The sequence below is a fragment of the Crotalus tigris genome, unplaced genomic scaffold, assembly GCF_016545835.1.
Source record: "Crotalus tigris isolate CLP2741 ecotype Arizona unplaced genomic scaffold, ASM1654583v1 scf7180000018413.2111637, whole genome shotgun sequence".
Lineage (NCBI taxonomy): Eukaryota > Metazoa > Chordata > Lepidosauria > Squamata > Viperidae > Crotalus > Crotalus tigris.
In genome coordinates this window covers 120,372-147,500 of record NW_024096990.1, presented here as the reverse complement: position 1 = coordinate 147,500, position 27,129 = coordinate 120,372, and the positions used below count along the sequence as shown (strand labels likewise).

Genomic DNA, 27,129 nt, shown 5'->3' with positions numbered 1-27,129 from the left:
TGCACTTACAACTGTTGCAGCATCCCCCGGGGGGGGGGGTCCCTTGATCAAAATTTGGGCGTTTAGCAACTGGCATGTATTTACGACAATTGCAGCATTCTGGAGGGTTGTAAAGTCATCCTGGGCAACTTTCCCAACCAGCTTCAGACAAGCAAAGTCAATGGGGTAAGCTAGATTCACTTCATGACAGTATGACTCACTTAAGAACTAGAGTGATTTGCCTGACAACTGTGGCCAAAACATCATAAAATAGGCTACGACTTAACAACTGACTTGTTAAGGCAATTCTGGTGCCAACTGTGATTATAAACTGGGGACTACCTGTATGTATTGGCTAAGAGTTTAACACGGACTTGATGGCACATCGTCAATCAATCCATCCATCAATGCATCTCTTGCTACTACCCAATAGATTAGCAAGAAGATTGTGAAACAAAAAACTTCAAACATCCCCTTGGCCCCCAATTCTCTTTTTTTATTAATCAGCAGCGCTGATTAACAGAACAGAAGAGCCGAGGGGGCGCAGCAGTTAGAGTGCAGTACTGCGGGCCACTTTAGCTGACTGCGTTCAGCAGGTCAGCGGTTCAAATCTCACCGGCTCAAGGTTGACTCAGCCTTCCATCCTTCCGGGGTAGGTAAAATGAGGACCCAGATTGTTGGGGGCAATGTAAATATATATATATATATATTGCTTACTGGTGTATACCGCTTAGAGAGTGCTTGCACTTAAAAGCGGTATATAAGTCTCATAAATAAATAAATAAATAAACTTATCCTATTATATACCCTTTGCAACAGCCCTATAGAGAAGCATCTGTGTCCCCAAATTTAAAAACTGAGAATTGAGGTTGGGAGAAACTGGCCACTTTAAAACCACACTCTTCTTGGTCTGGCTTGACTCTGACAATAAGAGAATTAGCCAATTGTATGTTGAGCGCTGCACCATGATGGCTCAGAATGATTGGTCTTTGGGTGACCATCAGGGAAACCCTGATATGGGTTATCTTCCCTTTTTAGAAGCTTCATGGGTGACTCTGGGCCAATTACACCCTCTTAGCCCAGCCAACACCCCAGGTTATTGTGGGGGGGGGGAATGAAGGAACGCTCAAAATCTACAAAATTGCAGCCCCGAGCTTGCAAATTTTGACCCCTGCTGCAAATTCTCCTGGCAGCAGGTACGCTGCCTTCAGGTGCTAACCAAAGACAGGCTATCAATCTAACCAAACAGCAAGCTAATATAATTCAAGGATACATGGCTTTTAATCTTGCCTTGACATTCAGCGCAACCAAGGAAAAGTTGCAGTTCGGGATGCTTTGCTTAAGATAATTCAGAGCTGTTTACTTCTTAATAACAGCTTCATTCTCCCCCCCCCCCCTGTTTATCCTGCTGAATGTTTTCTTCACAAAGATCTTACACATCTGCACCTTTAATCCAAATGAACTTCACTTCGAGATCAAGTAAAACACCATTTTTTTTAAAAAAAAGCTTTTGGGTACCACCCGTGGGGTTTTCTTGTCAGAGATACTGAACTGCATTGCCATTTTCTACTTCAGGGGACCATGTTTTGTCACAAGCCTCCACTGTGACCTGTCCGTCTAGGGTGGCCCTGCATGGCTTAGCTCATTGCTTCCTTGAGCTGCACAAGGACCTTTGCCACCACAAGGCAATGACCCATGAAGGAGAAAACACCCCTTTTAAAAACATTTATCTTTCATGGCTTTATTGCTTTTAGTGCTGTAAGCTGCCCGGAATTGCTTTGAAGCTTCAAGATCACGTGAAGTGTTAATACCACTTTACAAAGCCTTGGTAAGGCTACACTTGGAATACTGCATCCAGTTTTGGTCCCCACGATGTAAAAAAGATGTTGAGACTCTGGAAAGTGTACAGAGAAGAGCAACAAAGATGATTAGGGGACTGGAGGCCAAAACATATAAGGAACAGTTGCTGGAATTGGGTATGTCTAGTTTAATGAAGAGAAGGACAAGGGGGGACATGATAGCAGTGTTCCAATATCTCAGGGGCTGCCACAAAGAAGAGGGAATCAAGCTATTTTCCAAAGCACCTGAAGGCAGGACAAGAACAACTGGTGGAAACTAATCACGAAGAGAAGCAACCTAGAACCCAGGAGAAATTTCCTGAAAATTAGAATCATCCAGTGCTCCATCACTGGAGGATCCTAAGAAGAGATTGGACAACCATTTGTCTGAAATGCTATAGGATTTTCTGCTTGAGAAGTGGAACAACCTGCCTCCAGAAGTTGTGAATGCTCCAACACTGGAAGTTTTTAAGAAGAGACTGGACAGCCATTGGTCTGAAATGGTATAAGGTTTCCTGCCTGAGCAGGAGGTTGGACTTGATGACCTCCAAGGTCCCATCCAATCTATTATTATTATTAGATAGATAGATAGATAGATAGATAGATAGATAGATAGATAGATAGATAGATAGATAGATAAATAGATATAGATAGACAGACAGACAGACAGACAGACAGACGTAGATAGGTAGGTAGATAGGTAGGTAGATACACAGATAGACAGACAGACAGATATAGATAGATGCAGATAGATAGATATAGAGATAGACAGAGATATAGATAGATATAGATATAAATAGAGATAGACAGACAGATAGATAGATAGATAGATAGATAGATAGATAGATAGAAGTAGGTAGGTAGGTAGGTAAGTAGGTAGACAGACAGAGATAGATAGATAGATAGATAGATAGATAGGTAGATAGATAGATATTATAGATAGACAGAGATATAGATAGCTCTGCTTCGAAACCATTTGAAGCATGGAGGGAAAAAAACCTCCCAGCTGCCCTCCCCCCATCTCCAAGTCATGAAAAGTGCTTCCTTTCAGAAATGTCAACATTCAAAAAAAGAAAAAAGGAGAAAAAAAAGAGGAAATCCTTGAGACCAGGATTACACATGTCCAATGAAATACATGTTTTCTCCTGACCTGCCTCACCTCTTCCAGCGACTAAAGACACAAAAGGTTCTGTCCTACCACCAAATGGAGGTTTGTGAGCAGGTTTTTGTTTTGTTTTTTTAAAAAGGTAAACCCAGCAGAAAATGTTTTGCCCTGCAGTCACATCCCTCATTTTAACCTTGTCGGTTATTTGTCGGATTTATGCAGTATTCTCTGCCTTTCTGCAACTGAAACCAGTTTACGCAATCTTTGCTTGTCCGTATCTGGAAAGGTCAGAATTGTGCAAGCCGTGGTAGTCCCTGGGACACTTTACGAAAGTGAAAGTTGGACTCGGAAGAAGCAAGATAGGGAAGAGTATTGACGCCTTTGAACTCTGGTGTTGGAGGAGGACCTCGGAAAGCCGTGGGTGGTCAAGAAAACCAGTAAATCACTTGAGTAAACCAACTCAAAGAGTTCTCATGCAAGGCTAGACATGGGAAGGCCTGAAAAAAAAAACCTGGAAAAATTGGGGGGGGGGAATTCTTTTTCTCTCCCTTTTTTTTCCCAGCTTTGGAAAAAAAGAAAAAACAAAACAACAGGGGAAAAACCCCACATTTTTTCCCCAAACTTTTCCAATTTTTTTCCAGGCCTTCCCATCTCTACTCAAGGCACAAATGACCAGGCTCCAATTACTCTACAGGTAGTCCTCAACTTACAACAGTCCACTTAGCGGCCGTTCAAAATTACAACAGCACTGAAAAAAGTGACTTATGACCATTTGTTTGTCACACTACGACCCCTGCAGCACCAAGGTCATGTAATTGACATTCGGATGTTCGACGACTGACTCACATTTATGACTGCTGCAGTGTCCCAGGGTCACGCAATCTCTTTTTGCAAACTTCTGCCACGTAAAGTCAGTGGGCAAAGCCAGATTCACTTAACCGTGTTACTAATTTAACAACTGCAGTGCCTCAATTAACAAATGCGGCAAGAAAAGTCGTAAAATGGGGGCAAAAGTCACTTAACAAATTCCTCACTTAGCAACATAAAAGTTTGGGCTCAGTTGTTATCGTAAGTCGAGGACTGCCTGCATTTTGGATACACGTGAAAGATCCAGCTTTTGGGAGAAGGGTCTAATGGTGGAAAAACGGGAAAGGAAGTGATACTGATGACCAGCAACAAGGGGGGAAACGGCCCTGGTTATAGAAGTGTATTGTTGGAATACCTGAAACATCAGGTAGGGGTTGAGATTGTCATGGAGATCTGTGTGTTCCTAGGAGACAAAAACAACTTGATGGCACACAATCGCTCAAAGCCTTAGGAGTAGGCTGAGCTGAGCAATTAAGACTGGCTTAAAATCATCCAATATATCTGAGGCTGAGAAAGGACTTCCGCCTATTTGGTTCCGCACCTGGACTGCACTAGGATTTAGATAATATTTCATAAATAAAAGTGGCTTACTCGGTTTCGCTTTCCCTGTACGTGTGAACCCAGTCTTTTGTGCATTATGGTTTGTGGCTTAGCGAAAGACGACCTCATCCCGAGATAATAAGAACCCAAGATGATAAGAAATCACAGTCTTGGTGTGAGGCATTAAGCTGGCCTTATCTGAGCTTGGCGGAGATGCTCCCCTTGCTAATCCAACGTGGTTCATAGGAAACCCGCAGTGTCCAGATGTTTTCAGGAAGGAAACCTGCAGTGTCCAGATGTTTTCTGGAAGAATTCCTGACCGGTGACTTGCAAAGGTTGAGGTCCCAAACATCCCAAAGGCATCTGAAGTTGCTTACACTCTCCTAGGTGACTTTTTAAGGAGGCGTGCAAGAGTCTGGCTGCCTTGGGCCGCTATTCTTATACACACCATTTGTCGATCCAGGACTTTGCCCCTTCACCCAGCTTCTGACCGTCCCCGTCGGCTGGGTTCACACAACCCGCTGACCCGCAGCCTGCCTGCTTGCTTGCTTTTCCCGCGATCTGACTCACCTGCTTGGCAGAAGCGGAGGATCCCGCTTAAGGCCCCGGCTAGGAGCCAAGCCCGAAGACCCAACTGCGCCATGGCACTCCAACGGCTGGCTTTCCTCCTGGGCTCCGGCGCTCGGGCTGAAACGAGCAGGAAAGGCGCACGGTCGTCTGGAAAGGGCTCGGGAGCGTCCGGCCGCTGCTGCAAAGGCTGGCCGGGGCGAGGGCAAAGCGAGCGGGGCGAGCAAGGCCGTCGGAGTCCTGGCTGCGCAACGGCCGCGTCCTCCTCCCTGCAAAGCTCTGGGCGCTCTCGGCTCGGGAGCAGAGGCGTCTCGCTAGCGGGGCTGGAGGGGCGGGGAAGTTAATCGCCAAACCAGCGAAACCGGTTCAAGGGCTCGGATCGGCCAGTGGGCAGGGAGACGCGGGGCGGGCGGGAGGCTGTTGCGTTGTGGGTTTTTTTTTGTTTTGTTTTGTGGTTGTGGTGTTTTTTTTCTTTCTTCCTCTTCCTGCCCGGAGAGCAGCGCCTCTACTGCTGTTGCTGCCTGCCTGCCTGCCGGATCTCTCGCTTGGCTGGCAACCGCGGCTGCCCAGGACCGTCCGCAACTCCCCCCCCCCCCGCCGCGGCTTCATTCTAACCGCCGCCGTCGGGCCAGTCCGAGCGCCCTCGAGGCGTTGGCGGTTGCCCGGGCGGTGGCCTTCTTGCCTTGCCCTGCCCTGCCCCGCCCTGCCCCGGGTGGCGCACTGGCCCCAGCGAGCCCGGGGAAGTCCGGGCGGACGATGGGGAGGTCCCGCAACAGGGAAGACCGCTCCGTCGAGGGGCTCCTCCGCTGGGGAACGCGCTCACCGATCCTCGCTGGAATCGGTCGAGTTGATTCCAGGAAAGCGGACCGAGGAGAGAACGGGGGGGGGGAGGTGTTGAGTGGCGGCTGCCCCTGTTGTGGGACCGATGGGGGCTTGATTCCAGGAAAGCGGACCGAGGAGAGAACGGGGGGGGTGTTGGGTGGCGGCTGCCCCTGTGGTGGGACCGATGGGGGCTTGATTCCAGGAAAGCGGACCGAGGAGAGAACGAGGGGGTGTTGGGTGGCAGCTGCCCCTGTGGTGGGACCGATGGGGGCTTGTTTGCCCCACCTCGGGCGGCCGGCCGATGGGTGCTTCGGGGCCCAGACAGTTGTAACTGATAAGCCCACGGTTTGTGATCTGGGGTACAAAGGACGGGAGAAAGTTGCTTATTAGACGTGCATGTGCGCCCAGGCCTAGCATTCACCTGCTGTCTTTAACCAGCCGCAAACAAACAATAAAGGGGCAACAACATGGATTTTCACCCAACTTGGAGAAATTGGCTCATTCTTCTCCTGGTTTTATGTGGAGGCCCAAAAGGCCCTGCATGTAAGCCCTCTGGATGCTCAGCCCTGCTGGCTGATGGGTTTTGTATTCCAACTGAGTCAGACACGTCCAAATTGGGGAAGGTTGAATCGGAGCTGGATTCAAGTTTTCAGTTTGTGCAGAATGTCACAAGGCCCAGATTAGCAAACAGACTAGACTAGACTAGACTAGACTAGACTAGACTAGAATAGAATAGAATAGAATAGAATAGAATAGAATAGAATAGAATAGAATAGAGCTGGAAGGGACCTTGGAGGTCTTCTAGTCCAGCCCCCTGCTCAAGCAGGAGAATGTATACCAGGGGTGTCATACTGCCGGCTCACGGCCCAGTTGCATCATATGGAGGCCGTGCCCACCCCAGCTCCAACAATGCAAAAAAAGTTGCAATATGTCACAACACGTCACATGACGTGTTTGACACCATGACCTATACCATTTCAGACAAGTGACTGTCTAGCCCAGGGGTAGGCAACCTTGGATCTTTTATGACTCGTGGACTTCAACTCCCAGAATTCCTGAGCCAGCATGGCTCAGCTTGGAAACCTCCCTTTCCCCTCAGCATGGTTGGCTCAGGAATTCTGGGAGTTGAAGTCCACAAGTCATGAAGGGGCCAAGGTTGCCTACCCCTGGTCTAGTCTGTTCTTAAAAACTTCCAGTGATTTGAGAACTAGTTTGGTGTGATGGTTGCACTAGAAATTGGAAGGAGGCGAGTTCTGGTTCTCCCATAGTTGGGAGGTGGTTTGTTCTGGTTCCCCCATAGATGTGAAAGCCAGCCGGGTGACTTTGGACCAATCACCAGAAGTCTGAATTCTAGTTCCGCCTTGGGTACGAAAGCCAACTGGGTCAGTTACTCTATCACAGTTCAACCTTCCTCACAGGGTTGTTGTGGAGAAAGTAGGAGGTGGGAGCATTATGCCCATCACTTTGTGTTATACAAGAGAAACACAGGATTTACACAAGAATAATGACAAACCAGACAACCAGTGAGTCATCATTTGAGAGACACCAGATTCCTTAGCAGATTCCTCACTGCCTCCAACAATGGCAGAGCTTCTAATCCACTGAAAATTTCTTAAAAATTGAGGGAGGCATTCAGAGATGTCTCTGCCTTGAAAGTAGCCCATGTTGAACTGTATAATACAGCCAAACATTAGCAGCTGAGTACCGGAAAGGTTTTATGACATTTTATTTTATCTAGTAAAATATGGATCATTTTTAGGTCATGAAATGTTTTACGAAATTTGTCAAATTTCATAAATTTCCATGGGAGCCAGGGCCTCCAGATTCTTGTGAATTAGTCCATTTGAGATACCTTGGTAAAAAAAAAATGTTCTGCTCTGGAATACAGTTGTTTTGCCCAGTAAAAGGTTACAGATACGGTACAAGGATTTTAGAAGTATAGATCAAGGATGTCCAGCCTTGGCAAACTTTTAAGCCTTGTGGGAGCTGGATAGATAACAGGATAGATAACAGGGAGGTTGGGGATGAAGTTGCTGTGTTAACCGTTAGGTTAACCAATGGAACAACTTGCCTCCAGAAGTCGTGGGTGCTCCAACGCTGGAGGCTTCTAAGAAGAGATTGGACAGCCATTTGTCTGGAATGGTATAAAGCAGGGGTCCCCAACCCCCAGCCCGTGGACCAGTACTGGGCCACAGCATGCCAGCAATTGCGCTGCACAAATAAGCAAAGCCCCATCCATAGGATGCAGGCAACACACAAAACCACGCAACCTCTGGTCCACAGAAAAACCTCTCTCCAAGTAACTGGTCCCTGGTGCCCAAAAGGTTGGGGACCTCTGGTATAAGGTTTCCTGCTTGAGCAGGGGGTTGGACTAGAAGACCTCCAAGATCCTTCCAACTCTTGTTATTCTGTTAGAGAGGATCTCTCTCCCTCCCTCCCTCCCTCCCTCCCTCCCTCTCTCTCTCCCTCCCTCCCTCTCTCCCTCCCTCTCTCTCTCTCTCCCTCTCTCACTCTCTCTGACACACACATGCCACAAGCACACTTCATTCCAGCCATCCCATCTCAAGCTCCCAAGAGGTTGCCTGGTACAGTTAGCAAGTTTCTGCCTGCTGTTTCTGCCAGAGCAGAGGGTTGGACTAGATGACCTCCAAAGTCCCTTCCAACTCTTATCTTCGAAGAAAAGCTAAGATAGGATTTGGAGGAATTCCGATAGTCCTCAACTCGCAACCGTTCGTTCAGTGACTGAGGTGGCACTGAGAAACTGATTTATGACTGTTTTTCACACTTAACGACTGTCCCAACACTCCCCACCGTCTTATATGATCAAAATTTGAGTGGTTGGCAACTAGCATGTATTCACAACGGTTGCAGCCTCCTGGGGTGTTGTGATCCCCCCTTTGCGACCTTCCCAGCTGCCTTCGACAAAGTCAAACAAGGGAAGCGGGATTCGCTTAACGACTGCGTGACTCACTTAACGACTGCCATGATTCGCTTAACCACCGTGACCAAAAAAATGGTGGTAAGATTGGGCACCACTGATTCAATAATTAGCAGTGGGATTTCTGGCCCCCTTTTTGTGGTCCTAAGTCGAGGACTGCCTGTGGAAGGTTAAGAAAGAGGCCGGAGGATGAGCTGCTCGAAGTGAGAGAAGAGGGAAAGTGACGATCAAAAACATTACAGTTTCTCAAGGTGAAGTAATATAAGCACAGACTTCTTGTCTCTGGGAATTTCCACCAGCCTAGAGAAGTTGCACATTTCCACCGCCCCTCCTCCATTTCTGCTGGCACGAACATTGCACAGCACAAAGTTGTGGTTCCCACCCCCCCCCAAGCCCTTCAGAAAAGATAACAAAAACCAAAAAGAAAAGTGATGTGCGCACTTTCAGACTTTGCAACACGGGTTATGATTCTGGAGGATTTTTTTGTTGGTGGGGTTTTTTTGTTGTTTGCATTCAAATTGGGACTCTGGTGAGAGAGGCCAAATTCTGGGCAGACGAAACAAGCTTCGGGGGGACTCTTAAGTCTGCAAGCTAAAAATAATTAAAATGAGAAACTCTGTGCCGGATGCCTGGGGTTTTAACGACTGCCTCACCACAGAAAAGTCACCATTTCCTTGTTTTGACGAGAGAGACAAAGGAGGAGGCGTGTGACTTATTTTGAAATCCCTATTGGGAAAATGGCAAAGAAGACGAGAAAAGTTTAAAGCCACGCTCAACTCCTGGGGATTTCAAGACAAATCTGCTCTATCTTGTTTTCTTGGCCTTGGGTTTTTGTTATTGCCTCTGGGGAAGCTTTCGCTTTGCCGTGTTGACTTTTTAAACTTCACTGCCTTTTCTCCTGGTTGCCCATCCAGCTAAAAACCAGAGTAATATGGCTTAGGTTTCTAAATCAGCCGAGCTCTGTTGTTTTTTATAATTATTAAATTAATAAAACCAACCCCACACTCTTTTATTTTTATCCTACTTTTATTCTTGCCTATGGAGATGCTCAGTAATCCGGGTCATAGTTCTCGCAAAATTGTTGTTTTTTTTTCAAAAGGCAGCTGCACTGTTTTTTATGTGAATAAAAATAAACAAAAACAAAAACAAACAAAAAACAAGCAAGTCTGGTTGCCTTTTGAAGAAAAAAAAAACCACCTTTGAGGCACCTTTATTCTTGTTTATAAACAATGCAAGGCAGCCAACATACCTAATAACTCCCTCCGCCTCTTATTTTTCCCATGACAACAACCCTGTGAGGTAGTTTGGGCTATAATGTCTCTGGTTTTGGCTTTGTAGCAGGGACGTCTGCAGAACACAATTAAAAAAAACATACACACACAAAATGGCTGTCGTGATGAGATCAAAGCGGGCAGAGCTTGGATTGCACCGTCGTGGCTGCCGCCATCTTGATTTTTATTTTTTATTTTTGCATGTGTGAAACATGTAAAAATGGGTGAGGCTTTTGAGGGAAATTAGCCCAGAGAAGGAAATATTAAAAAGGCAGAAAAATATATTTTTTCCTCCAAAGGACTTTTTTAAAAACCAAACCTGGCCCCAAATCTATCTCTCTGCCCCAAGCAAGAGCTAGCCCCATACGAATGCAGATGTAAAACCATCAGAGAATTGAAGCCAGAGCAATCAAGAAGACAAAAGGGAAGATCTGCATACCCCACCCAAACTCTAGGAGTCATTAGCCCCATCACCTGGGAAGCAGGATATGATAATAGGATTAAACCACAGATATCAAGACCTAGACAAACACTCAGAAACAGCCTCAAGGTTCATGCCACAGGAACAGGAAACTATTCCAAACAAGGCTAGAGAGGGTATAAAAAACCTACTGCCCATGTGCTCAATCTCTTTCCTCTCCTCTGCTCCTTCCTGCAAGGACCATCTTTCTGCTTCTTCAATAAACTGTAATCTTCTTCCCAAAGCAGTCTCCATGTTGCCTATTTATTCCCGGCTTGGATGAACCAGGATGAAGACTTACTTTTAGCACTTTGATTACACCATTGCAGCTGACATCTTGAATTTTTGTACTATATCTTGCAGACCTTCTAGCTTTGTACTGCTGTACAAATCCAGGGAAATGAGTCAGTTTGGTGTAGTGGTTAAGGTGCTGGTTTAGAAACCAGGGGACTGTGAATTCTAGTCCCATCTTGGACATGAAAGCTAGCTGGGCGACTTTGGGCCAATCACGAGGAGCCTTTGAGTTCTAGTCCCTCCTTAGCTATGAAAACCAGCTGGGTGACTTTGGGCCACTTGCTTTCTCTGAGCCCAACCCACCTCACAGGGTTGTTATGAGAAAAATAGGAGAAGGAAGGAGTGTTATGTATGTTTGCCATCTTGAGCTGCTTACCGGTAATAAAGGCCGGATAAAAAAGCAAATAAACAAATAAGTAGATAGATAGATCTACTTATTTATTTATTTGCTTTGTTATCCTGCTTATAGATCTACTTATTTATTTATTTGCTTTTATTTGCTTTTTTTTTATCCTGCCTTTATTACTATACTCTGGTAAGCTAGCTAGCTATCTAACTGGCTAGACAGACAGACAGAAAGACAGACAAAGATATTATTTAGAAGTATAATTAGAAGTATAATTATTACTACCTTTTTTTCTTTTTTTTCCTTCTTGTTTCTTTTTTTTTTCCTCTTTCTGTTTTCTATATATATTGGTGTTAAAGTATTTTATAATTTGTTTAATGACTATAATCAAATTTGTTTATGGTTTATTGGTGTTTAAATTTTTTCTTTTAAGTTTTAATTAAGCCTGTATTCAGCTCTGGGAAGATGGGGGGAGGGTATTGGGGTGGGTTGGGAGGGTTTGGGGAAGGAAATTTTATTGTAAAATTTTAAAAATTTTTAATAAAAAAAAAGAAAGAAAGACAGACAAACAGACAGACAAATAGATTTATCAGCTTCACTAAACATTGCAGAGCATTGTCCAAGAATGCTCACTTTTTGTTTTGGTTCAAGAAACATCTGCCCCACCGTTTGTCATAAGAGGAAATGCATACGGCATTCTATTAAAACACAAAGTGGCTTGAGAACGGATCTTTTAAGAACAAGTTACTCAACTCTCTGGATTCTGCCATGGGTGGGGAATTTTGGAGGTCGAAGTCTACGCATCGTAAAAGTTGCCAAGTTTGAAAACCACTTGAGTTAGATGGGGGAAACGTGCAGTGTCCAGTCCACCTGACTCAAAGGAAAGGGGAAGAATCTCTTTCCGGTTGAGCCAAGCACCAGAAAAAGATGTAGGATACTCCTGCATTCCCCTTGGTGTCTCTCCCGGTCACCCCACGTTTTCTAACTTGGCAAAGTTTTTCTACCTTTGATCTTTTCACATCAAAAATACGGGGCGGATAGACAAAGGATCAAAGAGTGCATAAAAACCAGGGTAGAATCCAAAAGCACATATGGCTGTACTGTATGTTGGTGCGTGTATCTATAAAGATAAAAAAATACAGATAGAGAGATTTGTGGGTGTGTTTGTGTGGGTGCCTCCCAGATAATCTTGACTCCTGATGACTGCATAGACAACTTTTCTTGACAAGTGATTTGCCATTGGCTCTGTCCTAGGGCTGAGAGGGGGTGACTGGCCCAAGATCACACATCTGGGTTTGTGGTTAAAGAACTAGAACTTGGGATGTCCCAGTTCCTAGCCAGGTGTCTTTAAATATTACAAGATACATTTTGTTATGCTATAATTTTAGGCATTCAAAATCAGCCCCCCCCCAAATCTAGCAATAATTATAGTGATATTGTATAATTATGTATGAATGGTGGCTTATTCAGCATTATTATTATTATTATTATTATTAACCGCTGCATATGTAGCCAGCTGCTGCTCATTCTCACATAATGAACAATATAAACCAAAAGGCGGCAGAAAATCTAATATAGGCAGTCCTTGACTTATGACCACAACTGAGCCCAACATTTCTGTTGCTAAGCGAGACAACCGTTAAGTGAGTTTTGTCCCATTTTATGACCTTTCTTGCCACAGTTGTTAAGTGAATCGCTGCAGTTAAGTAAGCGACACCCTTGTCAAGTGAATCTGGCTTCCCCATTGACTTTGCTTGTCAGAAAGTCACAAAAGGAGATCACGTGATCCCAGGACGCTGCGACCGTCAGAAATACGTGTCAGTTGGCAAGCATCTGAATTTTGATCACGTGACCATGGGGAGGCCTCAACGGTCAAAAAGTGTGAAAAACGGTCATAAAGTCACTTTTTTGAGTAGCGTTATAACTTTGAACGGTCCCTGAATGAACTGTTGTTAAGTTGAGGACTACCTATATAATTATGTGTGAATGGTGGCTTCTTCAGCAAAACATGGTAATCCTAACATCCCTGCAGGTGAAGCCAGCTGCTCCTCATTAGCGTACAAGGAACAATCTAATCAAAAGGGAGCAGAAAATCTAATATATCCAATGGGGCAGTCTTTCTAACTATTGCGGCAGTCCATTTGGACACTACGAAAGTGTTAAAATAGCTTTGGTTCCGGTGGCTGCAGTAAATCAGCTCCAGATATTAACTTCAGGCTACTTGGGTAGCAAAAATGAACTGATTTGTTTAAAGTATCATTAACTTCCCAGTGTCGAGGATCAACCAGGGGCAGGCCGGTGGACAGAATCCTACGGCACTCACCATTAACCATTATCATTTAGGATTAGTCTCATCGCTCACTTTTCCAATTTAAGATTACACTCCAAAGTGCTTCTTGCAGGAAGAAACAGAACAATCTGTTTAAGATGTCTTAATAAACAGCATACTTTGTTTTTGTTTTTTTAAAAACAAAACAAAACACACACACAAAGCAATCATTCCATCAGCTTATTGAGTTAGCGAAAAGCCACATGAAAAAAACAAGAACACGATCGCATAAAAATGCCCCTGCATCCCATTCATTGGCGTTATCGTTCTATCAAACCAGACCTCTGTGATGTCGTAGGGCAAACTAGAAGTCGTAACCTACTGCTTGCAATTTAATAAAAAGAGCATTTGCTGCCTTTGTCAAGCAAGGGCATTTCATAAATCGATGCCTTCTGCCCAATAATACAATGCATTATCTTCTTTCAAGAGATGGTCACATGACCACCGCTGCTGTCAGGACAACAGCGAGGAAGATGGACTTTTGACCGTTAATATAGTAGTGGAAAATACTACTAAGGAAATGGCTTTAGATCCCATTCTTTGAATAACTTGTGGAACCTGCGTGCAACAGAGTGAACGCTCAAGAGCAGGGGTAGGCAACCTTGGCTCTTTTATGACTCGTGGACTTCAACTCCCAGAATTCCTGAGCCAGCCATGCTGAGGGGAAAGGGAGAGGTTGCCATGCTGAGCCATGCTGGCTCAGGAATTCTGGGAGTTGAAGTCCATGAGTCATGAGGGGGCCATAGTTCCCCCATGCTGGCTCAGGAATTCTGGGAGTTGAAGTCCACGAGTCCTAAAAGAGCCAAGGTTGCCTACCCCTGCTCAAGAAGAAGAACGTAGGTACCACCACCACCATGAATGGTGAGGACTCCTATATCAGATAGCAGAGCCAGAAACCAGCTCTTGTTACAAGGTAGATTTGGATCCTTGTGACAAAATTTTAAAGAACAAGATATTTGTGGATGGCCTTAATCAGAAGAAAGGAAAAACAAATCCTGACCTCTTAGGAAGGGAAGAAAAGAGACCATCCATTGGTGTCCACCTGTCATGATTGTAGAGTCAGGCACCTCATGCGTCTCCTGTTGCCTTTCAGTAGCTCTGAGCTTCAGTGACATCACAGAGCAAGTGGGTGGGCTGCTGGTGAGGGCTGGTGACCATAAAGGGGTCACTTGCTGATGACCACATCATCAACTAAGTATGTGGCTCAAGAGACCACAGGAGGGCCCATCTCTTTCTAACAGATCTTGCTGGAGGAAAGAAATAAGAAAATTCCCCTGGATTATTTCTTTTATAGAATAGAATAGAATAGAATAGAATAGAATAGAATAGAATAGAATAGAATAGAATAGAATAGAATAGAATTAGAATGGAATGGAATGGAATGGAGTGGAGTGGAGTAATAGAATAGATTATAGAATAGAATAGAATAGAATAGAATAGAATAGAATAGAATAGAAAATGGAATAGAGTAGAGTAGAATAGAATAGAAAATAGAATAGAATAGAATAGAATAATGGAATGAAGGAATAGAGTAGAGTAGAGTAGAGTAGAATAGAATAGAATAGAATAGAATAGAATAGAATAGAATAGAATAGAATAGAATAGAATTAGAATAGAATTAGAATGGAGTGGAGTGGAGTGGAGGAATAGAATAGATTATAAAATAGAATAGAATAGAAAATGGAATAAAAAATGGAATAGAGTAGAATAGAATAGAAAATGGAATAGAATAGAATAGAATAGAAAATGGAATAGAGTAGAATAGAATAGAAAATGGAATAGAATAGAATAGAATAGAATAGAAAATGGAATAGAATAGAATAGAATAGAATAGAATAGAATAGAATAGAATAGAATAGAATAGGACCTTGGAGGTCTTCTAGTATAGGGTTTCCTGCCTGAGCAGGGGGTTGGACTAGAAGACCTCCAAGGTCCCTTCCAGCTCTGTTATTCTGTTATTCTAGATCCTTCTGGATTGGCTCAGAGCATCAGGGCGGGCAAGCATGATCTTTTCTAGTCCCTGTAGATTGCCCGGGTCATTTCTTCGTGAAGTATATAAATTTGACAAATAAAAATTAAATAAGAATAAATAAAATGAATTGACACTTCTGATTATCTGGCAGGACCCTGAGGTGTAAGTTGATTTGTCACTACATTTCAAAGGAGATCTGAGGAGTTCCACAGAGCCAAACGTCAGTGAGAATTTAAAGGCAAAAGTTAAAAGAATCTCATTAGGAGGAACAAAATTTCCCAGGCTGAGAAGGTAACATCTAAACTGATAAAAAAAAAAAAAATCCCTTTGCTTTCAAGAAAAAAAGGAAGGATATTTCCCCCTTTTAAGTTCCGATAAACAGCGAGACACAAGGAAAATGCCCTATTTAGTAGGAGGTTAGCAAACATTTGATTTTTTTGTTTTTTGAAAATAGAGACTTTCTGTCAACGGAAAAAGTTTTGATAAATTAACCCCATGAGTTTCCTTGGCCTCATTTACATATTGTTGTAATATGATTTCAGATTTGGATCTAGCACAATGGCCAAACCCATTGTTTGCAGACCAAGGCTTATGGCTCTGTATGCTGCTGAAACCCAATTAATTGTGGTCATTGGGAGAGAAAACCCTTCATTTTACAGCCAAAACCCAAAGTTAGCTCATTAGGTTCGACTCTTCCCCTTGAGTTTAATCCCCATTAAACCCCAGAACTACATTTATTAAAATTGTCCCAAAGAATCATTTACAGCATCAGTGGGTCCTTTCTCACTGAGCGCAGAGTGGTGAGTATGGAACTGGACTCACAAAGCCACTGCTTTTGTTGGGCAACTTGCACAGCCCTTCAGCCTTGTTCTCCACCTCCCTGAAGCTGCTAATCTCAGACACTTACAAGGGGTTAGATATTAATGATGATTAAATGTCTATCAGGTTATTGAATGCCTGCCAAGATAAGAGAGGGAAATAATTCTCTAAGTGGGATTAGAGCAGAAAGTTGGTTATCTTGCAGTTCCTAAGAGAAAATAGAAAGAGCAGGTTTGTCTCTTTCTCTTGGGTGTTAATTTAAAAATGTGGGTCATTCACAGGACATTCACCCTGGACATCCAGATTCAGCCAGAGTTTCATTCCATACAGCATTAACCTTGTGAACTCTCAAGCTTCCTCCTTCCGTTATATATTCAAGATGGACAATATTTAATATTTATTTGCTATGTATATGTAGGGATGTGGGTCTATACATATGTTGTTCATAGTATGTTTAGGTGTGTGTCATGTATGTGTTTCACTTTGAGAGCGGGCAACTAAATTTCATTTTTGATGTGTGCCATCGTGCCCACAGTATAAAAATGACAATAAAGGTATCTTATCTTATCTTATCTTATCTTATCTTATCTTATCTTATCTTATCTTATCTTATCTTATCTTATCTTATCTTATCTTATCTTATCTTATCTAGAGCAGGGGTGCCCAACCTTGTCAGCTTTAAGACTTGTGGACTTCAACTCCCAGAATTCCCCAGCCAGCCATGGGAGTTTGCAGGTTTTAAAGTTGACAAGGTTGTGTTGAAGGAAAAATCTTCACCAGGGTCCAGTCCAAGCCGGGAATAATCAAAATGGAGACTGCTTTAGAAAGAAAGTTGCAGTTTATTGAAGAGAACCAGACAGAAAGATGGCTCTGGAAAAGACTAACTCCATGTAGCTGGGAGTAGTGGGCTTTTATACCTTCTGGGGCTCTTGAGGTTCTTTTCTGTTCCTGTTTGAGGTTTTGTATTTCCTGTGTCATGACCTGAGTCTGAGTGTGCCCTTTTGGTATTGGTAGGTTAATCCTATTATGTCTCCTGTCCTTAGAATTTGGGTAGGGGTATGTAGATTTTAAGTGTCTTTGTCTTCCTAAGCTTCTAGCTGGAGGGCTCTAACCTTCCTGAATGGATTATTACATCTGCATTTCTAAAAGCTGGTCTCTGCCTAGTTTCTGCTTGGCTGGTTTCTGGGGACTGGTTTCTATCTTTTTAAAGATCTTCTCCATTATTCCTTTGGGGAAATATATTCTTTTTAATATTCCCCAAAATATTTCTTTCTCTGGATTCTTCTCACAATAGTTGGACACCCCTTATCTATGCTGTTTCTTCCACTGTTTGATGTCAGCTCCAGATTGGACACCCCTGCTCTAAAGGGTCATCCATCAGTCTTCTTTCTTTTAAATAAAGACTTGGCAGGCATATGGCGATCTGGAGCAAAAACACTTGCATTTTAAAACCCGGCTTGTATTTGGTGCGATGCTGGAGTTAGACGGTTTCAATAGAAGAGAATTTCTACAACTCGGGGTTGAACTGTGGAGTCGTTGGTTTTCTCCAAACTTGGTAATTTTCTCCGTAGACTTTTTCTTCCTCACCTAGGTAACCTCTTCTGTGCGAGAAGGCATATAAACCACATTTACAAGCAAAAGAGACAGTAAAAAAAGCTACAAGGAAGCAAAAAGATCAGAACAGAAAACAGCGTGTAGATAAACAGGGTTTAACTCCAGGATTAACACTAGAACAAACAGTCAAGAGGAAACCAATACCTTATTCAAGGAACTACCAAAGAGGAAATAATACTCCTAACAACAGGGACAAAACCAGTTACTATGTATAAACAGGGAGTTGAGATGTGTGTGAATATTAGTCGCTCGGGTCGGTGGTTGGGCTGTGCGTTTGATGTCCAAGCTTGATCAATTTGGCTGCAAACGTTTTCGTCTCCATTCAGGGGGGACACCTTCAGTGCACTTTGAATTGTGCTTGTCTGTCAGAGCGCTGGCCTTTAAATACTTTTATGTGTGTGAACCCCGCTCTCCTCTAGCACTGCAGATGTTGTCTAAGTGGATAAAGAAACATCTGTAAGAAAACAACCAAGCTCAGAAAGCACCAAGGACTCCACAATTAGACTGAAATATCAAATGCAGCCACTCCTCGACTTACAACCATAACTGAGCCCAACATTTCTGTTGCTAAGCGAGACGGTTGTTAAGTGAGCTTTGCCCCATTTTACGACTGTCGTTCAATAAATCACTGCAGTTGCCAAGCTGATAAAAATTAACCATGATAATATTGTTAACTAAATCTGGTTTCCCCATTGACTTTGTTTGTCAGAAGGTTGCAAAAGGTGTTCACGTGACCCCCCAGGGACACGGTGACTGTCATAAATCGGTCACCAAGCTTCTGAATTTTGATCACATGACCATGGGGGTACTGCAGCGGTTGTTAAGTGTGAAAAACGGTCAGTGCTGTTGTAACTTCAAACAGCCGCTGAATGAGCTGTAAGTTGTAAGTCGAGGACTTCCTATATATTCTTCCCTTTGTAAATCAGCATGACCCAATAGATAGAAATTTTTCAGACGCCCTATCTAAAATGCACCAGATTTAGATGAGGTATGGGTGGTACAGGACCTTGGATGCAAAGTATAATGCCAGATATCAGTCAGAGCTGATTGAACCATGACTAGTTCAAATCCCTTTGATTTCAGTTGCTCCCTGCAAGACTAATGGACACGTTCCACTAAACTGGAAGGACTGATTGATTAAAACATTGATGTATTGCCCTGCTTTAAAAGGAAGTTGGAAGTACAACAGAAATAAATCAGTAAAGTTAACAAAACTGGACCTTAACCCACAAGGTCAGCCAGCTGAGGTCCATCATCTGTGTTTAAAGCTACTCAGAATTATGCCACCTTTACAGCTTTATGGAGGACAAAGTAGCCCCCACCCCCAAGGTCTGGGTTCAGACCAGTGGTGGGATTCAGCCGGTTCGCACCAGTTCGGCAGAACCGGTAGCTAATTTTTTTGTTGCCCAGGCCCAGAATGGACTTCCGGAAGTGGCATCCACAGAGAGAACTGGTTGTTTATGTATTTAAATCTCTTCCTTCCTTCCTTCCTTCCTTCCTTCCTTCCTTCCTTCCTTCCTTCCTTCCTTCCTTCCTTCCTTCCTTCCTTCCTTCCTTCCTTCCTTCCTTCCCAGGCCCAGAACGGACTTCCGGAAGTGGCATCCACACAGAGAACCAGTTGTTCATCTATTTGAATCCCACCACTGGTTCAGAGTTTCATAACATGGCTTCCCCGTTCCTTCCTATAGGCTGGGGGACCCATAGAAGACCCTCTCGAGATTCCAGGTGGGGCTTAATCTATCATTAGTCTGTGGCTCCACATTGTTGAATGTTCCAGCTTTTATGGCCAGGATAGTTTATGAATCTAACATATTTGCAGTCATTCTACAGTAGTCCCTTGACTTACGACCATAATGGAGCCTGTCCATTATGGTCGTAAGTTATGATAGCCCTAAAGCAGGTTGTCATGTGACCGATCCAATTTTACGAATTTATTGTAGCTTTTTGGCAAAAAAGTCATAAACGTGTTCATGTGGCCACGGAATGCCATAACTGGCTTTAAATACAGGGTTATTGGCGAGCGCCCCAAATGCAGTCACCTGACTATGAGGGTGTGGGGTGTGGGAAGGCAGCCATCAAAAGTTTAAAACAAGGTTTTAAGCATCCCAGGGGAGGTCCATAGTAACTTCAAATGGGTGCTAAGCACTGGCTATAAGTCAAGCATTACCTATAGATGTAAATTTTGGCTAAGGAAAGGACACTTAATACCTGCCTTGTGGAACTAAGGCTAAGCCTTTCACCTAATCATGAAACGTGGGTGTCTTCTTGAGGTGAGAAACATGGAACATATCCAATCTTGGCAACTTTAAGACTTGTGGACTTCGACTCCCAGAATTCCAACTTGCGTCTCTCCTTGATTAGTTTCCATCCGTTACCTCTTGTCCTGCTTTCAGGTGCTTTGGAGAATAGCTTGACCCCTTCTTCTTTGTGACAGCCCCTCAAATACTGAAATACTGCTATCACGTCACCGGTTCTGCACCATATAAATTGAAGGGAGAAAAAGATTAAAGCTTCTTGGGATTTTTTTTTTTTAAGGATTTGGGGAGAAATGAGAATATAATATTTAGAAGTCTCCTTCCACATCATTTTAAGAGTGGCTTACGGTTTTAAAATTAGAAGGTCGTTGATTGGCAGTTTTTGCTCACTCTAATCCTATTAGTCTATTTGTGCTTTAAAATTCTGTAGTTTTGCTTTGAGTTTGGATTCTCTCTCTTTCACCTCCCCATCTTTTGGAAGGTGCAAGCGAGCCAAAAGTGTGTGTGTGTGTGTGGGAGGGGTGTTTACAAGGAGAGACGGATGAGGGAGAGAAACAGTTGGAGATCTTCACATATTTCATTGAGGATGAAAATGTACAAAGTGGGAAACTTCACATTGTTTTCTGGCCAAAATGCCAAAGTGGGAGTAGCAGATGTATTACATTCGTGCCAAGGAGAGCCGGGTTCGAATCCTTGTGCAGCCCAACTCCTTGACTTACGACTGCAATTGGGGGAAGAATTTTCATTGTTAAGCAAATGCCGATCACATGACCTTTAAATACGTGCCAGTTGCCCAGCTCCAGGGACCATGCTCCGATGGTTGTAAGTGTAAGGACTGGACCTAAGTCAGTTTTTTTCAATACCGTTGTAACTTGGAGCAGTTGCTAAATGAATGGCTGTAAGTCAAGGACTACCTGTATTTTTATATATATATATATATTTTTGAGCCTGGCACATCCCCTCTTAGGCTACTCGTCTTTGTTAGGCTGTTGTAAAAATAAAATCCAGATTTATGCTGCTTTTTCTGGCAGCCCAGAACAATTTGCAACTGTAAAAAAAAAAAAAAACCAACCTCAGAAACCTCAATTATAGATAACATAAAAAAAGAACAATAACCTATAAAGGGATTTATGGGGCAAGAGAGAAAAGGACAGTTCATAATCCCATGCGTGATGCCCGGGGGCAAAGATAGATGAACTGAAATATGATTAATCATACGATTGCATCCCAAATGTTTTATTGCTCCTAAGCCAAAATTTAACAAGGGAAGCTTTCTCCCGTCGCTCTATCTGCTAATTTTATCTGGGTTTCTTTGCCGAAGGGAACGGAATGGGGTGGATGAAAGGGAAAAGGGATGGGGGGGGGGGAAATCGACATTCTTGGCTTTGAGGATTTAGATCCCACATGGGTTAAACTTGGAGGTTTAGGTATTGTTAGCAGCTGAGCCACGTTGAAAAACTCAAGTGGTTTGAAGCTGGAAGCAGCCAAATGCAATCTCCCGGCTTAGCACTGCCAGCAATTAACCCGGCGTAGTGGAGATCAAGGCTTGGATGGCTGGCAAGTGAAGAAGGGAAGATACATTCCCGGGTCCCCCAGCGGGGAAAAGCCTGCAAGTAGTGGCATGCATTGAACTTGGGGTAGTGGAGACGACGAGGGGATGGCTGTTCAAAAGGACGGTTGACGGGAAGAAACCGATCTGCAGGCTGAGGTGGCGTATCTCATGTCACCACCGAGGAACATTTAGATTTCACGCGCGTGGCTCTCCTTTGACACAGGATCAAATCTCCACCTTGACGAGGCCAAACTTCTTAGATGAGTTGTTTGCGATACGTTCCCTGCCAGCTCCTCTGTTCTTCCTGGCAGGACTTTTGACTTGTTTAAGAGCAACTCGCTTTCATACACATGACGCTGAAATGTTCAAAGCGCTTCTCCTGTTATTGATTTGGCACGGCACGGGGGTTACAAGCATTTGATTTGAGATTAATTTTTAATCTTTCAAATACCTCTCTCTGAGCGAGTGCTTTCCAGATCGGTTGCATGACAGCTCCCGTCTCCCCCAGTCAGCGGAGGGATTGCCACCGGATGCTGAAGTAGCTCCATTGCTCCGTTCAGCCATGCCCCCCTCCCACAGGGAAGTCCTCAACTTACAACAGTTCGTTTAGTGACCGTTGGAAGTTACAATGGGCGCTGAAAAAAGTGACACTTTCAACCCATTGAAGGGATTTTATTGTGCTTATGATTTTAGTATGTTTAAGTTTGACATTAGCATTTATTTTATATATGCAGCATCCTAAAGGTCATGTGAACACAGTTCAGACGCTTTTGGCAACTGACTCATATTTATGACGGTGGCAGAGTCCCGAGGTCATATGGTCACCTTTTGTGACCTTCTCTTGAGCAAATCAAAGGCTAAGCCAGATTCCCTTCACTAACTTAATAACTGCAGGGATTCGCTTAACGACCGTGGCAAGAAAAGTCATAAAATGGGGCAAAATTCATTTAACAACTGCCTTGCTTAGCCATAGCAACTTTGGGCTCTATTGTGGTCATAAGCCAAGGGAGAGAATCCTTGAGTTATGACTGCAGTTGGGACTGGAATTGCCGTTGCTAAGTGATGCAGCTGGAAAGCACGACAATATCTGAACGCATCTCTTCGGGATGGCATTGTAGGCGGGCCGTTGAGCGGGAAGGGTGGAAAATCCCAGGTGAAAGACGGTGGGGGTGCCACATGGTGGGGGAGGCCCTGGGAGACCCTGGGTGATCCTGGGCTGGCTGTGCACAAGTCGGGGGAGAGGGGTGCTGCAGTAGGGTGCAAGCTCAGGAGGGTTGGGAAAAGGGGGTGCAGGGTGCATACCACCACTGGGAGACTAGTGAAAAAGGGTGCAAGATTCATGCATGCTTAAAATGATGTTGAGGGGGGACTTCTAAATATTATATTCTAAATATTTAAATTCTTAAAATAAAATCCCCTGAGACTTTAATGTTTTTCTCCCTTCAATTTATATGGTGCAGAAGAGGTGACATGAAAGCAGTATTCCAATATCTCAGGGGCTGCCACCTAGAACAGGAAGTCAAGCTATTCTCCAAAGCCCCTGAAGGCAGGACAAGAAGCAATGGATGTAAACTAAACAAGGAGAGAAGCAACCTAGAATTAAGGAGAAACTTCCTGACAGTGAGGACAATTAACCAGTGGAACAACCTGCCTCCAGAAGCGGTGACTGCTCCAACACTGGAAGTTTTTAAGAAGAGACTGGGCAGCCATTTGCCTGAAATGGTATAGGGTTTCCTACCTGAGCAGGGGTTGGACTAGATGATCTCCAAGGTCCCTTTCAACATTATTATTATTATTATTATTATTATTATTATTATTATTATTATTATTATTATTATCATCATTATTCTCCAAAGCATCTGAGGGCAGGACAAGAAGCAACGGATGGAAACTAAACAAGGAGAGAAGCAACCTAGAACTAAGGAGAAACTTCCTGACAGTGAGGACAATTAACCAGTGGAACAACCTGCCTCCAGAAGCGGTGACTGCTCCAACATTGGAAGTTTTTAAGAAGAGACTGGACAGCCATTTGTCTGAAATGGTTTAGGTTCACAAAGAGGCTGGGGAAAGAGAGGGGGCGGGGTGAGCTAAGGGTGGAAGGAGGCTAAGGGATGTGCAAGTGAAGAAAGGCCGGTGGGGGGGGGAGACTTATTTGATCTTCCTTGCCAGCTTCCCCGTTTATTTTACATGTGGGAAGTTGGCAGGGAAGGTCCCACATGACTGTGGGACGCTTCAACTGATCTGGCTGCTAAGTGCTCTCAAATTTTGTTTTCGTGATCACGGGACATTGCAATGCAATGGACCAGTCAGTTCATGCAGCAGTCTTGTAACTTTGGATGAGTTGCTGGATGAGCAGTCGTAAGTCAAGGACTCCTGTATCGGTCCCCTTTGTGTGTGTGTGCGGGGGTGTGTGTGTGTGTCTTTCCATAGGCTCTCTATTCCTGAGAATTTCGTAGGCAAAAATTGGAGGCATTTTCAGTGCTGGCTCTAAACCAGTGTTTCTCAACCTTGACAATTTTAAGGCATGTGGACTTCAACTCCCAGAATTCCACAGCCAGCAACGCTGGCTGTGGAATTCTGGGAGTTGAAGTCCACATGCCTTAAAATTGTCAAGGTTGAGAAACACTGCTCTAAACTGCTTCCCGCTGACTTTTATCTTCCTCTTCTGCAGAGATACTCAAACAAACCTTGAAAGCTCTTCATGGAGGTTACGATGAACTTGAGTTTCAGTACTGCTCTGATGTTTCCTTATCATTTGGGGAGGTCACAGCCATGGCAAGCTCCCAAAATATTTATGCAAGATTAAAAAAGGAAAACAAAAAAGAGGACAGAATGTGATATCTACTCCGAACTGGCCTAGATCTGTTTTTGAGAAACAGATGTTGGGAACAATAACTCCTGCTTGTAAACTTTTAGAGAAATTGATCTGTGATCTCTGAATTATACTAAAGTAACCAACTGTCCTCCTTTAGGGAGGACAGTCCTCCTTTTGTGAGTTCTGTCCTCCCTTGAAAAGTGTCCTCCGACATGTCCTCCTTTTCGATATTTGAAGACTAATCTGCAGGGCTTTTTTTTTCCTCATAGAATGCTCAGAATAGCATTCTGGCACCTTTTTTTGGATGGTTTTTTTTTCAACTTTTGCATGAGCTGTGCTACTCCCGCTATTGGCTTTCGAAAGCCAATAGGAATTGCTGCTGAGTGCGCCAAAACACCCGGCCGGCAAAATTTGCACATGTAAGTTGTCTGCAGCGAAGGTGAATTAGCAGGAACTTTGCACCCCTCCCTGCTATACCATCTCCTAGTTAGTCCCAAAGATAGCTGGAGGAGACTGGAACGGCGATGCCATGGTAACTTTCTCTTGATCTTCAGCCCTGCTAGGGCAATAATGGCTGCGGGCGCAAAAAGCAGGGGCAGCGGGGCTGCTGCGGGTGGTGCTGTGAGGGTCGGCAGTGGCCAGGTGGGCGGTGGTGCTGGCGGGGTGGCTGCAGGCGGGGTATGTTGATAACGGGCTGCCCCCCTGGGGCCGGAGCCGGCACAGCTGGTGCTTTGGGATCTGCAGGGCCCGCTCTACGCTGCAAGGCAGCAGTGCTGGCGGGGCAGCTGCAGGCGCAGGATGTAAGCATAATTACAATATAAAATGTTATTGTTACAAATGTTTTTTTGTTATGCATTTATCATATTATAGTGTATTCTGTATTATTGTTGCAATGAATAAAATGTTTCTTTTATTTACAATATTTTTTTCTTCAATTTATTTGTGTCCTCCTTTTCATTGTGAAAAAGTTGGTCACCTTAACGATACGGATTGTGAGCAGATTCAGAAATGCATTCTTCAATATTCTTAAGCCTGCCACTTTTCACAGGTCAAGGTAGCTTCATAGCGCGGAAAAGGAAGGCGTACCTCCCCCCCCCCCGTGAATACATTTTGAACACAGCTGCAAAAATAAGTTTCAGAAATGGCTGAATGACCCAGCCCAGGTTTGAAAGCTTGGGAAATGGGTGTGACTTCACTTAAAAGATACCACACACATAATCCGTGGCCTAGATCAGAAGTATCCAATCTTGGTAACTTTAAGACTTGAGGACTTCAACTCCCAGAATTCTGGGAGATGATTGGGGAATTTTGGGAATGGAAGTCCACAAGTCTTAAAGTTGCCAGGGTTGGATACCCCTGGCCTAGACTCTCCTTTAGCATGGAGTTATAGCTCTTCTGCCTGGCTGTGTTGCTCAATGGATTAAGCTGGCGTTAACTTAGCTTCATGTGGATGAATTTCATCCTGCTGAGAATTGCCAGCTGATATGCTCAAGGGCCTTTCCTAACTATTTCGGGATTTCAACATTCTTTGGCTTTTCAGGACAAATGAAAAAAAAAGAAAAGAAAAGAAGAAGAAGCAGAAACATCACCTTCTTTGGTGGAAAAAACCCCAAATACTATTTGGAACGTATTGCCCAGCTGAGCCCCGTTTTTCCTTGATGGAAGTCTGGATCCTACAGAAAGACAGGTGGTCCTTGACTTACAACCACCACTGAGCCCACAATTCTGTTGCTAAGTGAAACATTTGTTAAATGAATTTTGCCCCGTTTTACAACCTTTCTTGCCACAGCTGTTAAGTGAAACACTGCAGTAAAGTTAGTAATACCGTTGTTAGATAACTCTGGCCTCCCCATTCACTTTGCTTGCACAAGGTCGCAAAGGATCCCAGGATACGGCAACCGTCATAAATATGAGTTGGTTGCCAAACATCTGAACGTTGATCGTGTGATCACGAGGATGCTGCAACCGTTGTAAATGCGAAAAAAGGTCCTAAGTCGCTCTTTTTAGTGGCGTTGTAACTCTGAATGGTCACTAAATGAAATCTGGCCTGTACCAGATTTCTCCCACTTTCCAACAGCTCCTAAGGAATCACCGTTCTTTCCATGGATTCTTTTAAAGCGAGAGGGTTATGCGAACTCTGTGGAGGAATATGACACACGGAAGATAACGCTACCGGAGCGCCAGGCGTGTGTTGGCGGATTAAATTCCATTTCTCTGCATGAATGAAGAAACAAAATGAATCTGATTAGCAAAGCTCCATGCTAGCTAGGGGAAGATGACATCATGTTTATTCCGAAACCTTCTTCTTGCTGTTGAAATCCTTTTTGAAAAGGCAGCTGGAAGCCCTCCTGCCTGCCTTCCCTGAGGCTTTTCTGGGATTCCGAGAATCAAAGTTAGAGAAAGCTTACAGGGCAATTTTAGGCAGGGGTGTGACTCGGTGGAATTTGCTCCCAGGAAATTGGAGATAAACCAGTGGTGGGATTCAGCCGGTTTGCACCACTTCGGCAGAACCAGTAGCTAATTTTTTGTTGCCCAGGCCCAGAACGGACTTCCAGAAGCAACATCCACACAGAGACCTGGATGTTGACATATTTGAATCCTTCCTTCCTTCTTTCCTTCTTTCCTTCCTTCCTTCCTTCCTTCCTTCCTTCCTTCCTTCCTTCCTTCCTTCCTTCCTTCCTTCCTTCCTTCCTTCCTGTGGTAGGATTCAGCCAGTTCGCACCAGTTCGGCAGAACCGGTAGCTAA

At 44.0% G+C, this 27,129-nt stretch overlaps 1 protein-coding gene across 1 annotated transcript in view; it reads right to left on the bottom strand.

Annotated features, from left to right (window-relative positions):
- The window catches only part of LOC120311977 (basal cell adhesion molecule-like), a 16,353-nt gene extending 11,079 nt beyond the window's left edge, over window positions 1–5,274 (bottom strand). Inside the window, exon 1 of the mRNA XM_039352116.1 lies at window positions 4,900–5,274. Within this exon, the coding sequence (XP_039208050.1) occupies window positions 4,900–4,972 (73 nt within the window). The 5' untranslated portion in view covers window positions 4,973–5,274. The remainder of the gene's footprint in view (window positions 1–4,899) is intronic.
- Between the last annotated feature and the right edge of the window lie 21,855 nt (window positions 5,275–27,129).